This window comes from Lactuca saligna, chromosome 6, assembly GCF_052625555.1.
Source record: "Lactuca saligna cultivar CGN05327 chromosome 6, ASM5262555v1, whole genome shotgun sequence".
Classification (NCBI taxonomy): domain Eukaryota; kingdom Viridiplantae; phylum Streptophyta; class Magnoliopsida; order Asterales; family Asteraceae; genus Lactuca; species Lactuca saligna.
Window position 1 is genome coordinate 67391682 of NC_136422.1, and position 16307 is coordinate 67407988.

Below are 16307 nucleotides of genomic sequence, written 5' to 3' on the forward strand. Positions count from 1 at the left end.
AACCTTGACTAAGTCAACACTTGATCACTAATTTGAAAGTTGTCAAAATTAGTCCCTCTACTTACTTTTTCTACTCCTTATCTCCAATCACTTATTTTATTTAAAGTCTCATCATTAATTTAATAAATCCTCATTTCATTATCTTATAATTAACTAATTAATTAATTAACTAGTTATTTAAGTTTAATTTATTATTATTTCTAAAAGTTTATTTTATCACCAAAGAAGGCAAAACTTGTAGGCCTAATTTCAGGATGTTACACACTCATTGGATAAAGCCAAAATACATACAGTCTTGAGGAAACTAAAGATGCAGATTCTTAAAGAGTTTGTTCCTATAAAGCATGTTATAACATTGAGCGTTGCTTAGTGTCTTAATTCTAGTAATGAGCTAAAGTAAATGAGTTGAGTCCCATATGTTTTTATTATAAGATCGATCATATATGCCATGACATACATGTACTAAGTTTTATATCTCATATGCCTTGAGTAGGAAAAGTCGATATCAAATCAACTCTAGGAGAATCGTTTAATTGAAATTAAGAACATTCTTAAGTACTATTTGGGCTTATTACATCCCTTCTCCGTCAAAAACATCAACGATTTCAAAGGCTTGAAGGGTATGTATTCTTGATTCTTCTTTATATTTAGTTGCATTGGATTTGGTTAAACATGTATATGTTATCTGATTATGGGATCGATTTATTTGTTTTGCTTCTATCGTGCTTTTGTGGATTTTATGTTTTGCTTGTATCTCCATAACCCAACAAAGTCTACGTGACTTAAGCTTTAACTCACTATAGTCAAATTAGATTTTTACCATAAGTATTTCACCTTTAGTTCTAATGATTAATTAACCAAATATTCAAATGATGAAATGCCAATGTCAACCATTCCCACTTTACTTATTCATATCAACTTTCATTTGTTTAAATTACATTTCTCTTGTGTTAGCTAAATTAAATTTGTAACATTCAAAAATTAAAAACCTCTATTTTACTTTTATTGTTATTTTACAAGTATTTTTACAAAGATGTTTTTATAGAGTTAAAAATTGAACCAGTCCTCATGTGTATGATCCATTTTTCATTAAACATCTAGTGTGCAAGATTTAGGGTATTTATTTGTTGGTATTGACAACCACCATATATTGTGTCTTTATGTATGCATTCATAAAATTATATCTTTCTAAGACTATGTTTTTGACGTATAAACGAGTATGATGATTTCACATGACCTTTCCTCATGAATATGTGCATTCATACTAGGATGAAATGACTTGAGTTTGTCCAACTAAAAGTCCATGAAAAATGATATATTGATGACGTATATCCAAAAGTGTAAGATGACTTAGTGATGGTATCTAGACCTTGTCTCACTTGCATGTAAGGTTGGCTACATTGTATATAGATTTTGTGAGTAGGCACATTATCCTAGTTATGACTTATGAGTTCCTTGTAATAGTTGGCAAGCAGATCCCTTGGCTTGGATACTCTCCCGCAATGACGATCTGAGAAAATTCTCACTTTATGACTATATGATGTGTGATGTTGGACATATAAGATTAACTTGGAAAACAGTTTGAAATACATTATATTGAATCAACTCCTTTTCTGACTATAATGACGATATTTTTTATTATTGATCTAATGATGATATTCAACTGTGACTCTAATGATGTTATTTGATTTTGCCTATAATGATGATATTTTTATTAATGATGATATTTTGATTAGACTAAATTATGGATGACATATGACTTTTATACTAAATGACTTGTGTTTTACCAATGCTTAAGATTTAAGAGTTTTCAAGGATTTAAAGAATATCCCTAATGAGGATGATTAAAGGTTCAACTTTATACCAAAAAGATTTTCAAATGATTTTTAGGCGGTTCTCATCGGTCAAGGGAATGTGCCAATTCCTTTGACGTCAAAAGGTGTAAATTTCGGCATTACTCACTAGACATCCCAATGCTTAAACTATATTTTAACATGCATTTAAATGATACTAAAAATGAAGACTTAGAGGAAGACTTGGATTTTTAGAAGGCCACAATGTTATGTGGTTGCTTGAATTATTGTTTTGATATATGAGTGATTAACCCTCCTCTAAAATACTTTTAAAATGTTGATATTTTGTGTACTATAACTATGAGACCTTATTTCTACATTTTAAAATTAAATAAAGGATTTTGAAAAGAATTCAATACAAAGATGAGGTGTTTCATTTATCAAACATTACTATTTCATTCAACAAAAAATCGTTTTAGAATGTTACAATGATAATTTTTCTCAAATAAATAGAATATCCTTTTAGCAACATAACAAAAAATAACACGTTTTCATCCGGCTGCAGATTCATCCAGAGAGGCTCTCTCTCTCTCTCTCTATGAATCATTTACTGCTAAATCATTCTCACGTTATCAAACAACCAATAAACCTTTTATTCCTCACCCTCAACCTCCTTTTGACCCGACCATTTTCTAATTCTCTTTTCAGCCATGGACGCCTTCAATATACATAAATAAAAACCAATTAAACATTCAGAAAAACAACATTAGAAAAAACGATTAAATGATTTTCAATCTGTTTAACACGTGTGGCAAAACGTACCTCTTTGTCCCAGTTGGTTCTGTAACAAATCCAAACCAATATCACCGTCTGGACTAACGTTCCCGTTAACATCCCCATCCATATACCCTGCAATTCCTCAAACGTTATACCATATATACACCTTAATTTTAAATCATAAATGAAATACATTAATTATGTAAACTAACCTTTACACCCCAATTGGCTGCAAATCCCAAAGTCAGTCCCAAAGGAATCCCAAAGATGTAGTAACATGCAATGTTTATGTAAGCAATCACGGCTTGCCATCCTGCCCCAATTGCCACCCCTACACATGTAGTAATTTACTATTAATAATCCTACAACTTAATTATTACATTTGAAAAGTAATGTTATAAAAAGGGTTTTAAATTTGGCATTTAAATTATACTATAAAATGAAAATAGGTACCAGAAAGTGCGGGTTGAATATTGTTAATAATAAGGCAAGCTGCTAGCAATGGGGTGAGAGCATACACAGCTTGTTGAACTTGTAAACTATCAGCAAATAAAGCTGGATACTGATTCCGGAAAATGGCAAGAAGAATAGCGAACAAAACACCCACTAGAAATGCGGAGATAACCACCACCACGATTGAGAATTTCGCTGTTCTTGGATGGGCTGCGCCTAATTCGTTTGACACCCTTACACTGCATTTTTTTTTTTTTTTAAATAAAAAAAAAGTTTTGAATTTATTTTATTATGTGAAAGAAAAAGAAAGTAGTTGATTCGGAGAAACTAACCTGATGGCGGCGTTAAATCCAATTGATGCCATTACAGCCCACCCAAGAATGTTCATGCTGCGACATTTGTTAGGAAAAAATATATATATATTTAATTTTAAAGAATTTGGAAACAAATTTATATATCTAAGAAATAGTAATAGTGGAAATGGTGCGAACCATATGGATAAGGCGTCCACGGCGATTTCGGCGTTTTTTATATATCCAGCAAAAAGTATCAATGCCATAAAGTACCACACTTCCAAGCTACACCGGAAATTTACAATATATCGTTATTAAAGTTACTCGAAATTCCGAATTTATTCATTGGATTTTAGACATATTGTTAAAATTTTGAAAGATTGTAAATGACTTATTCCGGATATAATGTTTCAAATCTTGAAATAGTTGGTCATTTTGGGTTATTGCTTGGTTTGAATAACTTTTGAAAAATGTTTGAATTAAGTTAAATATAAAAAAGTAAAAAAAATAAAAAATCTTCTCAAACAAAACAATTACGTCAAGGTTAACATTTTGAAGTGATTGCGTGACCACATCAATTAAAACATTAATTTAATTTCATTATAATTTGAATATTATATACATGGTTAAAATTGAGATCGATCAGTCTATTAATTGTATTATTTTATAATGGTTATTAAGCTTATCTTTTGTATTATTTTATAATGGTTATTAAGCTTATCTTTTACTTATGATCATTTTAACAAATATTTGTGGTCTTTATGAGTTATGTCAACCATAACCAATTGATGCAAAAAGAGAACAGAACTTTTGTCTTCTTAGATGATATATTTTATATTTTTGGTATTTTGGATTTTTTTAAAATGGTAAATTAAATCCATTCATAAATTATTCCTAATTTCATTTAAGTTAAAAAAACAGTACTATTGTCGATTTTAAGGAGGATAATATGATACCCATGAGCTAGATATTTTAGATGCATAAAACTGTACAATAAATTTTGTTCATAAAATAAATTTAAGACAAAATTTCATAATTAGTATCTGTAGTTTGTAAAATATCTCATTTTAAAGACTTTCAAGGAAAACGTCACACTATTCGTCCCCGTGGTTTGCAAAATTACATGAAAGGTCTTTTTGTCGTTAACTCTAACTTTTTAGCTGTTAGATTTTAATAAATAAAAATTATTTTACCCTTGTACCAAATTTGTAATATACTACAAAAATCAAGGACCATTTGAGTAATTTTGTAAATTTGAAATATTATATATATATATATATATATATATATATATATATATATATATATATATATATATATATATATATATATATATATATATATATATATATATATATATATATATATAACGGTTTAGATTCTATGGAAAACAAAAAACCCTAAAAATCATAAAAATGCATAAAAAAAAATACTTAGAGATCACAAGACTTTTTTTTGAATTTTTTTTTATAAAAAATCGCAGTTTTTTATAAAAATTCGCTGAAAAAAAATAAAAAAAAATATTTTTTTTTATAAAAAAAAGTTTTTTTTTCAACGATTTTCTTTAAAAAGCTGCGATATTTTCTTAAAAAATGTCAAAAAAAAAAATTGTGATCTCTAAGTATTTTTTTTATGCATTTTTATGATTTTTAGGGTTTTTTTATTTTCCAAATAACCTTTTCCTATATATAACTTCAACAGTTTGATAATTTTTTTATTATCTTTTTTGACATTTTGTTTTTTAATTTTATTTTATACTTTTGGTTATTTGTAAAAAAATCGAATAATTTATTTGATGGTAGTACTTATTTAAATGATATTTTACATAAAAAGATAATAAATTATTATTAATTTATGATATGAAACCTTTTAAAAACAAACCGTTCAAATAATATTGTTAAAATTAAGATTTTCTATCACTACAATCCTACTGGTTATTATTATTATTATTATTATTATTATTATTATTATTATTATTATTATTATTATTATTATTATTATATAAAAAATAGCATTTTGAGACTAGTTTAAAAGGCAATAACATTTTTGGCTAAAAAGTTAAACGAATAGCAACTCTCCAATCGGCCAAATTTGAGAATATGAAATTACCTATGAATAACAATTTGAAATATTAGAAATTTGGTATTATCATATTATTTTGATTTTCAAAAAGTAAATTAAATATTTTTTACTTTTTTTCTATAAATTTTTTTATTCAATTAAATAGTGATCTATGTAATATTTAATGTTTTTTTAATAAAATTTAATGATATTTTAATATATTAATATAATATATATGATTATTTAATTGAATAAGAAGATAATTAAATGAGCAATAAATTAAAAAAAAAAAAAAGATAATAATATTTAATTTCTTAAAAACATTGAAAAATAAAACAAAAATCACGTGTTAGATACGAAGATGCCAAAAACAAATACAAGGGGTGTGAGCCACGCCCTCCGTAAATAAAGCCATCTAACGAAACCTGACAAACGTCTGTAGCGGTACTAATTTGACTACAAGTGCAATTTTTTATTCGAATTTCTAAACGAGATCCTACTTATACTGTCCAACCAATATACTCCTATTTTAACGGGATAACTTAATATATTAAAATTCTATATTATTGTTATCTTTTCTCTATACAACTGTTATTATATTTTAATAACTCTATGGTCATTTCATGAATAAACGTTATAACTTTTTATTTTTTCAACCTAAATTTTATTTGAATGTAACAATACTAATCATTTACAGTAGACAATCAAAAAAATATAAAACGTACAGTACTCACTGATACTAATAAATTTTCAAATGATCTACTCTTGTTATATATTATCGTTTTTTAGCTTTTTTATATTTTGTGAAATAATGTTACTATTTTTATTGTATTAAACAAACTAAACTTACTTTAAGTGTGACACTTTTATATATTACCATAACTAGGTATCTTTGTTTTTCTTTTGAACGGCAACTAGGTATCTATATATAATTATTATTTTTAACAACAGACTGACAAAATTTGACTTTAATAAAACGCTAATTTCATTTATTTATTAATAAAAACAAATCTATTAAAAAAATACAGTCAGTAGTATATTCATGGACTACCAACCACTACTTTGTTTAAAGCGTATTTATTTAATACGATCAAATACTTTTAATTTAAGAAAACTGAATTCAATTTTTGTCTTACCATAGCATGATCGCTGACGCAAGAGAAAGCTTCACAAAACTCCATAGATTACTGAAAGCCTCCCAACTAAACCCTGACCATGCTCGACCACAAGTCCCACTGAGAATATAAATCATCTGAGCAACCACCATGAACCACCATGAAAGGTTAAGCACCAAAGCTCCACCCCATAACCCCCACCCCAACTTCAACATCAACAACCAGCTAAAAAACGTATGAAGAACAAGCGCCACCGCAGATATGTAAGCCATCACCATAATCTTACTCTGCGCTTGAAGAAACTTAGCAATCGGATAATTGAAAGCATAAGCGAACAGCTGCGGAATCATCCATAACGCCATCTGCCCCGCAGCCTGAGAGATATCTTCTGTTTGTCCGATGAAGAGGAGTAATGGAGTCGCGAAGATGTAGAGAAGCATCAGAAATAGACCAGTGAAAAACAGAATCACCCACGATCTCTGCATATATACGCCCAACATATCCACTTGACCTGCTCCGAATGCTTGCCCACACAACGTTTCCAACGCGCTGCCCATTCCAAGCTGTAGATCAATCGACAATCAGTTTGGGGAAATTCGATTTGAAATCGTTAATTTCGTTTGCAAAATCGACGACATCTGAAAGAAATTAGGGTAAATACGAAATACGAACCATGATTCCCAAACAGAAACCGGCAATGACGGAGTTTTCGATGGAGACGGCGGCGAGATCTAGAGTTCCGACATGACCGGCGAAGGTTTGCGTGATGGCGCCAAGTGAGTATTGACAAATGGAAGTGAAAATCGCAGGGGCAGCAAGGTACCAGAGCTTCTTTGATTCGATTCCAAATTGAAGAATAAAATCTTTTACGTCGTTTATCGGAGGGATATCTTCGACGTCGCCGGTGAAGTGAGCGTTGTGTGTGGGATTTTTGGAGGTAAGAAGCGGAGCTTCTGCGTTGTTCTCCATTGAAGACACCGAAACAGAGAGTGTGAGAGAGGGAAGAGTTGAAGAAAGCAAATCCAAATTTCCGGGTAACTACGATAATATATACCAAAAGAAAAATATTTAAATGTTTAAAATATTAGATTTGGTGGATAGATTTGGACCTTTTGGTCGATCCAAATCTTACAGCGTCCACAAATACATGGGTAGCGAACTAGCGATTGTGTTCTCTTCCATATGTTTTTATCGGTCTTTTAAATATAAGCGCAAACGTCATTATTAACAAAAGCCAAACTCCAATCATAAAACATCAGAACGTACTAAAATACTAAAATGGTGACTTTTAAATATTAACGCTAATGTCATTATTAAATAAGGAAAACTCAAATCGTAAATATCACAACAGATATTATATTTACATCAAAATTTTAATATGATACTGTGTTATTTTTTATCTCAAATTTGATGCTGTGTTTTTTAATTTGTTACAATTCTGACAACTAAATCAGTCAACTTGATTATTTACTCATATGACATGATGCCGTGTCAGTTTTGATGATATGACATGCAACCCAAGACAAAAACAAAAAATAGCCCTTCAAAATTAAGTAATCTCAAACGATAATACAACGATGTTTATGAGTAAATGAGCACTTCTTTTATATATATATATATATATATATATATATATATATATATATATATATATATATATATATATATATATATATATATATATATATATATTAGAGTTTGTTTAAAGGATGTCACTTAAAAAAACAATGACAAAACGAAATTAAAAAATCGAACAATGAAACCATTATGAAAAACCGCCTGATTGGTTTTTTTTAAAAAACCAAAAGGATGTGATTAAAAAACGACAAAAAACCTTATATTAATAAAACTGTAAAATAAAAATTAAACATGAAGATATTCCGTCTAACCGTTACCATGATTTTTGTTAATAAATGTATAAAAATTAGCTATTATGACGTGCAAGATAGAATTAAAAAATGACCACTTTTATAATTTGGATTATTTGTGAATAACAAAGAAGCATATAGGGGCATTTTAGCAATTTGAATTCCAATTCAATAAACCCCGTATGATTCTAAATGGAAAGTAATAAAAGAAAAAGAGGTCGAGCAAAGAAGAAATTTCGAACCTGCATCTTTAAATAGAGTAATGCGCTTAGAGCAATGCTTGTAACCAACTCAACTACCGACTCTTTGTTAATTATATTAACAAAACCTATATATATATATATATATATATATATATATATATATATATATATATATATATATATATATATATATATATATATATATATATATATATATATATATATATATATATATATATATATATATATATAGAAAGAGAGAGAGAGCAATAATCATTTGAGAACTTATATTTTCCCGACAACCTGAGAACTAAAAGTGGACCGTTAGATTAAAAAAGTTAAGAGTCAAGATCTTTGATGGCAATTTTGTAAATAAATAGAAAAAAATCAAGGAAGGATATCTTAATAAAATAAGATAAGGGCATTTAAGGGAACAGTTATTTAGCTCTCCAAATAAATCGTGATTAGTCTTTCTATCGTTCATTCCCTTGTCCGATTCTTCACCGACTCCATCGACCTCCTCCCTCTTCGTCGATCCCTCCCTCCTCCCTCTAAAAACCACCATACCTCTATCAACAACCACCGCCTTCATTGAAGATTCTTCGATGATTAATAGATTTAACATCGCGGTGGTTGCGTCATTCTTCCCTCTCGAAGTTTCGTGCCTTAATTCGTACGACTTTCATCGATGCCACATTCTCACTCGTCATCAATCGCCGGAGAGTACCACCTCCGCCTCTACTCCTCCACACTGACACCGTTATTTTGTTGATTTTGATTTGCCTTAAAGCGCCGGATCTTAGCCACCGTCATAGATCGTGAATAAAAGTGGTTATCTACAATCGCCTCCACATTCTCACTGTTGTCTCGAGTCAACCACCATTATTGCTGATTTTTCGATCAGACATGTAACAGGAGATTAAGAAAAAGAAACTCCAATGGCTATGATAGTGGAGTTTGTTCGAGAGTACCGAGCTTTTTACAGGTTCTAATTTACAGTGACTTACAATCCACAATGCCTAATTTCTAAATCATAGGAAGATAATCGATGAATCAACAAATTGATGTTGTTCCATGGATTAACATATCTAATTTATGCTCGAAAATCCGTCATTACCTTCAACAGAAACAATAATTGTCGACTATGAAGTTATTCTTCATATTTCCGGATGATTTTCCGATCAAACAATCAACGACTACTTTCATGTCCATCACGAATCAGGTATACTGATCTAAATCCTTAGGAGGTATCCTACTGTGTTATTCTTTATTGATGGTGTTCATAAGCCCTACAACGGTGCGATGAACAAGTTAGTCTCTCTCTTTATCTCTCTCGTAGTGAATTGAGTTTATCTTCTTGAAAAATTATAGTCTTATAGTGAATTGGACCTTATAATGCCGACAGAGGCAGGTTAGTTTCCCCTGTTCGACTGCACTATACAATTAACATGTATAAAATCTATTTTTCTGTGGAAGTAACCATCCATGGTGTTCACTGATTGAAAATTTTCATCATTGATTTTGCTAAGTAATATAAGAAATTTGGTGATGTAAATAAATTAATTATTACTCCATGATTTGGTGATGATTTAGTTTGTTTAGTAGTTCAGTTAAAGATCTTGTAGTGTCATTCACAATGTCATCTGTAATGACCCGAAAATCAAGGGTAAAAATTTCATTTTTAATATAACCCAAAATAGATATCATTTATTCCAAACATTTCAAATCATCATTAAGTAAAACATTTATCAGAGTTCATCCCAAAATCATTCATTGCGAAAATCATAGGTGTGTGCACTATGATCAATCCGAGCCCTTCCCTTCCAAAACGGTGATACATGAAACAATAACCAAAACCTGTAAGCACGAAGCTTAGTGAGTTTCCCAAAGCATACCATACACACAATCCACATAACACATGTCCTGTTAGCTATAAAAAGCTACATGTATCACATAAGCCATGCATACATAAAACCTAGGAAAGCCATGGGCTACCCTACATGGTCTTACTTCCAATGCCAGAGGCTACTTCACATGGTCTTTACCTAGGTCTGTCATGGGCTACCCCACATGGTGTTACATCTAATGTCATGGGCTACCCCACATGGTCTTTACCTAGGACTGTCATGGGCTACCCCACATGGTCTTACATCCAATGCCACGGGCTCCCCCCAGGGTCTTCCATGCAAGTATCACAAAGACAACTAGCATAACACATATCATATAATCATTTGCTACCAGTTAGCATAAAGCTAACTACCATACCACATATCTTTACTACGGCTAGTGTACCACATAACATAAAATGGGCCGGCCTTGGTGCCTTAGACCCATTGTTATGGTGAGAAGACTCACCTCGAATGCAAAAGCTTCCTGAGGAAATCCTTAGTAGCTGCCCCCCACCAGTTACCCGAGCTGTCACTACCAGTCAACATACCCTATTAGTAATTGGGTCCCATACCATAATCCTTGGTCCATGCATGGGTTAAAATGACCATTTTACCCTTGCCCAATATGATCCAAAACTAAGGGTCCAAACCCAAAACAAAAGCCCAACATTATAATGTCCATAAGACCATCAATGGCCCAAATTTCCAAATTGGGCCCAAACCTTTCCAATGGACTTTATACTAAAGCCCAATACTTTCCCTAGTGAATAATCTTGATCTAAATGGCCCACGAAGGCCTACAGCAACCTAGTCCAAGAATTGGCCCAAACCCAGGCCCATAATGCGAAGTCCATTTCTATATTGGGCCTTATGGCCCAATAGGCCCAACTATTCCATTATTGGCCCAAAGATGTATTCAGGCCCAACTATCAACAATTCCAGGCCCAAAACCATTAGGGCCTAAAGTTCCGAAGTCCACAAAGGCCCAAGTCCTCCTGAGAGCGTACACCCAGCGTATGTAACGACCGAAAAAATCCAACCAATTTAAACTTTTAAAAAACAACCCGATTTCATTAAATTATTACAAAAAGGTTTTCAATACATTTACTATCAGAGTATTCCCAGAACCATAACATAAAACATAAACACGATGAGCGTTACGATCACACCTTCGCCTTGCCACGGTCTCCTGAAGAACCTGAAAAACATTAAACCACAACTGTAAGCCCGAAAGCTTAGTGAGATACCCCCAAAATACCAACCACATATACCATACACGTATAACATGTCATATCATAACCGATCACAAAACAGCCATACATATCTGGTCTACTGTGTGACTGGTCCGTCGTATCGGGCCTTCAGTCCACTGGGTCCACCCTTCGAGTCTAGTCATGTCCCTCGAGTCTGTAGTGTGGTTGGTCCGCCTGCACCGGGCCTTCAACCCACCTGGTCCACTCTCTGAGTCTACAGTATGATTGGTCCGCCCGCATCGGGCCTTCAGTCGGCCTGGTCCACTCTCCGAGCCTCGGCACGTCTGGTCCGCCCTCGTGGGGCCTACAACCTATCTGGACCGCTTGCTGGGCCTTCGGAATAACCGATCCGCCCTGGGTATGTTGGCCTACAGCACAAAGCAGGTCCCACCTCAACCCAACTCTAGTCCAAATAACCACGTGCACATAAACATACAATCATATAACAGTTCACAGTCAACAAGCCGATCAAACAGATCACATAACATATCATCATCCTAACCAGGATACCGACCTAACCGGTCACTAGCATAGCATCACCCTACATATCAGGATACCGATCTTAACCAGGTCTATAACATATACCATCCTAGCTACCAGGATGCAAACATATCAAAGCAATAACATAACAACAAATACCTGGATCTCAATCCGATAAAGGGCCGGCCTTGGTGCCTTAGACCCTGTTGATATAGTGAGGATAACTCACCTCGCGATTGCTGAAACTCTGAACTGAAGACGCCGATTCCCGAATCACCGAATCACCGAAAATCCCGAACTAGCCATCATAACAAAATAATCATTAGGCCAAACATACATCCACTTATCGGGCCAAGGCCAAAGTCCAAATCTTCTACAAAGCCCAATATTGGCCCAATTTACTAAATTGGGCCCTCCTCACCAAATGAGCCTAGATCCAAGGTCCAATAATAATAATTAGGCCCAAAAATACTCTATCCATAAATTTCCAATCATAGCCCATAAACCAACAGCCCAATAACAGCCCAAACTCTAAGGCCTAAAATGGAAATCCAATAGGGGGAGTACGCTGGGCGTACCCTCCTTGGTACGCGGGGCGTACATGCTGATTCGCAGTTAGGGATCGGGGCACTTATTCTCTACACGGGGCGTACTCAAAGGTTACGCGGGGCGTAACCTTGTGGCTCAACAAAATCATATAATGACTTAATGGTTTAAGCTCTTAAGCCCAAACTTCAGATCCTTAGGCCAAATATGCCTAGGATCCATAAAGTCTCGAACTTTATCACCTGGGACGTCCATAAAGCTCTTAATCTATGGTCTTAATCCATTAAGGCCTACTTATCTCACACATGGAACAACCACATCCCTTGGGACCTCATTTTTCTCACTCAAGACCTCTCCTAAGGTCTGAAAGGACAGATAATCTTGACCATTTTGAAACATGCAACAAGATGAGGACTTTTGGAACAAGAATGATGTCAAAGCTTCACAATACATAGATCTACACAATATGAATGTCAAGCAAGAAGCTTTATACCTCAAATAGACTCCAAAGGATGATATCTTTCCAGATCTATAAGCTCCAATCGTTCCTCTCCTTCTTTGACAACTTCTCCTTTCTTCTTCTAGCTTCTCTTTTGCCAAAATAAGCTTTCCAAGACCAAACACACCCAACAATGGAGGGAATACGGATTTCTAGGGGTTCTGGTGGGTAAAAGAGTGTTTATGGTGGCTTAGGAGGGAACCATTATGTTCTTTATATAGTGGTTGCCCTTAAAAATTAGGGTTTGGGGTTTCTGAGAGTACGTTGGGCTTACCTCTAGTATGCTGGGCGTACTCACCCTTGCCCCCTGCGTTTCTCCCTTCACTACGCTGGGCGTACGTCCATCTTACGCTGGGTGTACCCAACCAACTTCAAGCATGCATGCATGGCATGCATGGGACCTTTTTCTCTAATTACCACTAAGGAGGTATAATCAAAATCATCTTCAAAACGCCGTAACTCCTCTACTCTAAACCCGCTCCCAATAAACTTTACATTCACACGAGGGTGGCGAGAAGCACTATGCTTCTATCAACCCACACACCTGACCAAACCTTCTCGGATAAAATCCATTTCCCGCAAAAGGACCAAAGTTACCCTTCCTCTTAAATCTCAGGGACTCATAATTAAATACTTTATGAACGGGGCGTTACAATTCCCCCCCCCCCCTAATTAAATTAGGCTTCGTCCTCAAAGCCTGCGGCAACTCTACTCCAGAACAACCCCCGCAATGCACCACCTGGCATTCACCGGACCAGGTTCCTCAAGACTCGACCATCGAAATCCGAAACCCAACTTTACCAACTTTACCTTTCTTGCTGACAGGATGACACATGCTTCAACCTCAAAGCAACTCCCACGAGTTCTCCACCGCAATCTCATAACCACACTGAACTGGCCCTAGCATCCTCGGGTTGGGAAAACCCATCACACTGACGACACCTCCAAACATCCCCCAGGATGAACCACCACTACACACACAATTCCTTGATCAGAATCAAACTGGGAGTCCAAGACTCCATCCCTGCATCCCTTCCGAGCCTCTTGGCTCTACACCCGCGGAATTCCTTCCACAACCTCAGCAGACATCTAATCCGGATGTGATCCCATACCACTGCCGCAATCACGCTGCTTAATGACCATAATTGGACCACTCCAATCATTACTCTGCGCTGCTGCTTTCACTTCCGTAAATTTACACTCCCTCTCGGAGCTACATTCCTCTCTCTTTCCTGACCAAGGAAATCCACTTGGCCGCCTTGTCACTACGAAAAGTGCCAAGGTGCTCGCCCAATGCTACACCACTCCCTTATAGCATAACCGATATCCATGAAACACACATGCTCTGAATCTGATCGCAAGGACTCTCGAGTCCATGCATCATCTCCATTAATCAAGATCAATACCCGGGGCCAGACCTTCTAATGCTAACACATCGCGACATACTCAACCCATTTCCTCGGCAGTGTCTTCAGCATGACTGGACCGCCTTACCAGGCCTTCAGCCAATCTGGACCACTCTCAAAACCTTCAGCCAATTTGGACCGCCCTCCGGGGCCTTCAATCTGGCTAGACCGTCCTCCGAGCCTTTGGCCTGACTGGTACGCCTATCGGCCTTCAGTCTATCCGGACCGCTCAACTAGCATTCATCACTCCAAGTTATCTCTCCGGGAAATCCTCCCATGCATACTGTTCTAGCCCTCTAGGGGTTCCGAACTCTATTTCCATCATACATACTCGATCCCGACCTGATCCCAGGCCCTCCACAATCAAATGCCCTAGGTCTGTATCCTGCCCCGTACGCCTGCCACTTACTCATACCAGCCTATACTCTTGATTGACAGAACCACTGCTGAATCCCAAGCAGCTAAACAACCTCTCATGCCCATCGACCTTCCAGAGAATTTCCAATTCTCCCCCACTTAGGGCACTGACGATCGACCAACGGTCGCTATCACCAACCTCCCAAAACAACCCTGCACAAAACCAACACTTACACGCGGAATGATTCCCTCTAGCACTAGCAACCTTCACAAAAATCACATTTCCACACTGATCATCCAGCTCGAAAGAAACGCAATCTTCAGCTAACCACTCCTCAGACTGCAGATGCTACCCGGCATTCAGACCAACGCCAAATTTCCACTAATAACCCTCATGAATGATAACCAACGAAATCCCAAACACTAACCCATACCCATACCAAACCCTCAAGGAACAACGGATACCATACCGAAAACCACACAATGAGACTAGCAGATAAACAATACTCCACAATAATCACAAGATAATCAAGACATCAAGAAAGAAACATACCCGCAGTTGCATCCGGCACTGCTCTGACCTCCTCTTGTAGTGACAAAGAACATGGCTTGGCATGCGGAATTAAAGCTTGCACGATTGAACATGTTGATTTGGGTGTTTAAGAGATATATTGAATGTATATTGTGTTACAAAAAAGATCTAGATCTAGACTACATAATTAACACACACTTATACACTCACTTCTACATCTCTCAAGCACACCTCTACAAGTGGACAAACCCACTATTTATAGAGGTGTTTACATGTCTCTCTCTCACTCTAACTACCAAATGGGTCTAATGGCTAAAGTACCACATGCAAGTGGGTTTTACAAAAGTCAAACATTTACAAAGACATGAATGAAGAACTTTTCACCCCAACATTCTCCCCCTCAAAGTTAGGAATGAATGACCCACTTCAAATCTTCCAAAATCAAGCACTACGCGGTTCGAGCCACAAAGGTGACACATGTCAAAACGAACTTCAATCTTCAATTCTTACATGACTCTTCAATTTGGGCTCTAGGATGTGAGACCATACAATCCGAGAAGCAACGAATGATTAAGAGTATTCCATACTCCAAATAATCACCCAATAGTTGCGCATAAAAACACAACCTAAAAATCTTCAATAAAACCAAACCCATTTCGAATACATCACTTCCGAACTTCCAATTGCATCATCTCATAAGCTTCAAAATTTCAAGATCACTTCGGTCTTCAAATCCGCGTAATATGAAAAATTCAAGTTCGAATTTCCATATAAAACTTCTC

The 16307-nt window shown here is 35.2% G+C and overlaps 1 protein-coding gene across 1 annotated transcript; it reads right to left on the minus strand.

Moving 5' to 3' along the window:
* Window positions 1-2204: 2204 nt before the first annotated feature.
* LOC145000333 (protein DETOXIFICATION 30-like) lies at window positions 2205-7553 on the minus strand. Its single transcript, XM_078959532.1, has 8 exons — window positions 7165-7553; window positions 6514-7055; window positions 3515-3601; window positions 3356-3412; window positions 3024-3262; window positions 2783-2901; window positions 2616-2702; window positions 2205-2511 (listed from the first exon to the last, which is right to left on the minus strand). The coding sequence occupies exons 1-8, from the start codon at window positions 7459-7461 to the stop codon at window positions 2446-2448; spliced, it is 1494 nt and encodes a 497-aa protein (XP_078815658.1). The 5' UTR covers window positions 7462-7553; the 3' UTR covers window positions 2205-2445.
* Window positions 7554-16307: the final 8754 nt, after the last annotated feature.

Bases quoted from the DNA above. Each gene is read 5' to 3' on its own strand.
- LOC145000333 (XM_078959532.1), bottom strand. From the start codon at position 7,461: ATGGAGAACAACGCAGAAGCTCCGCTTCTTACCTCCAAAAATCCCACA. The intron at 7,056-7,164 runs GTTCGTATTTCG...ATTGATCTACAG, and splicing joins GTTTCTGTTTGGGAATCATG to CTTGGAATGGGCAGCGCGTT. The intron at 3,413-3,514 runs GTTCGCACCATT...CAAATGTCGCAG, and splicing joins GTGGACGCCTTATCCATATG to CATGAACATTCTTGGGTGGG.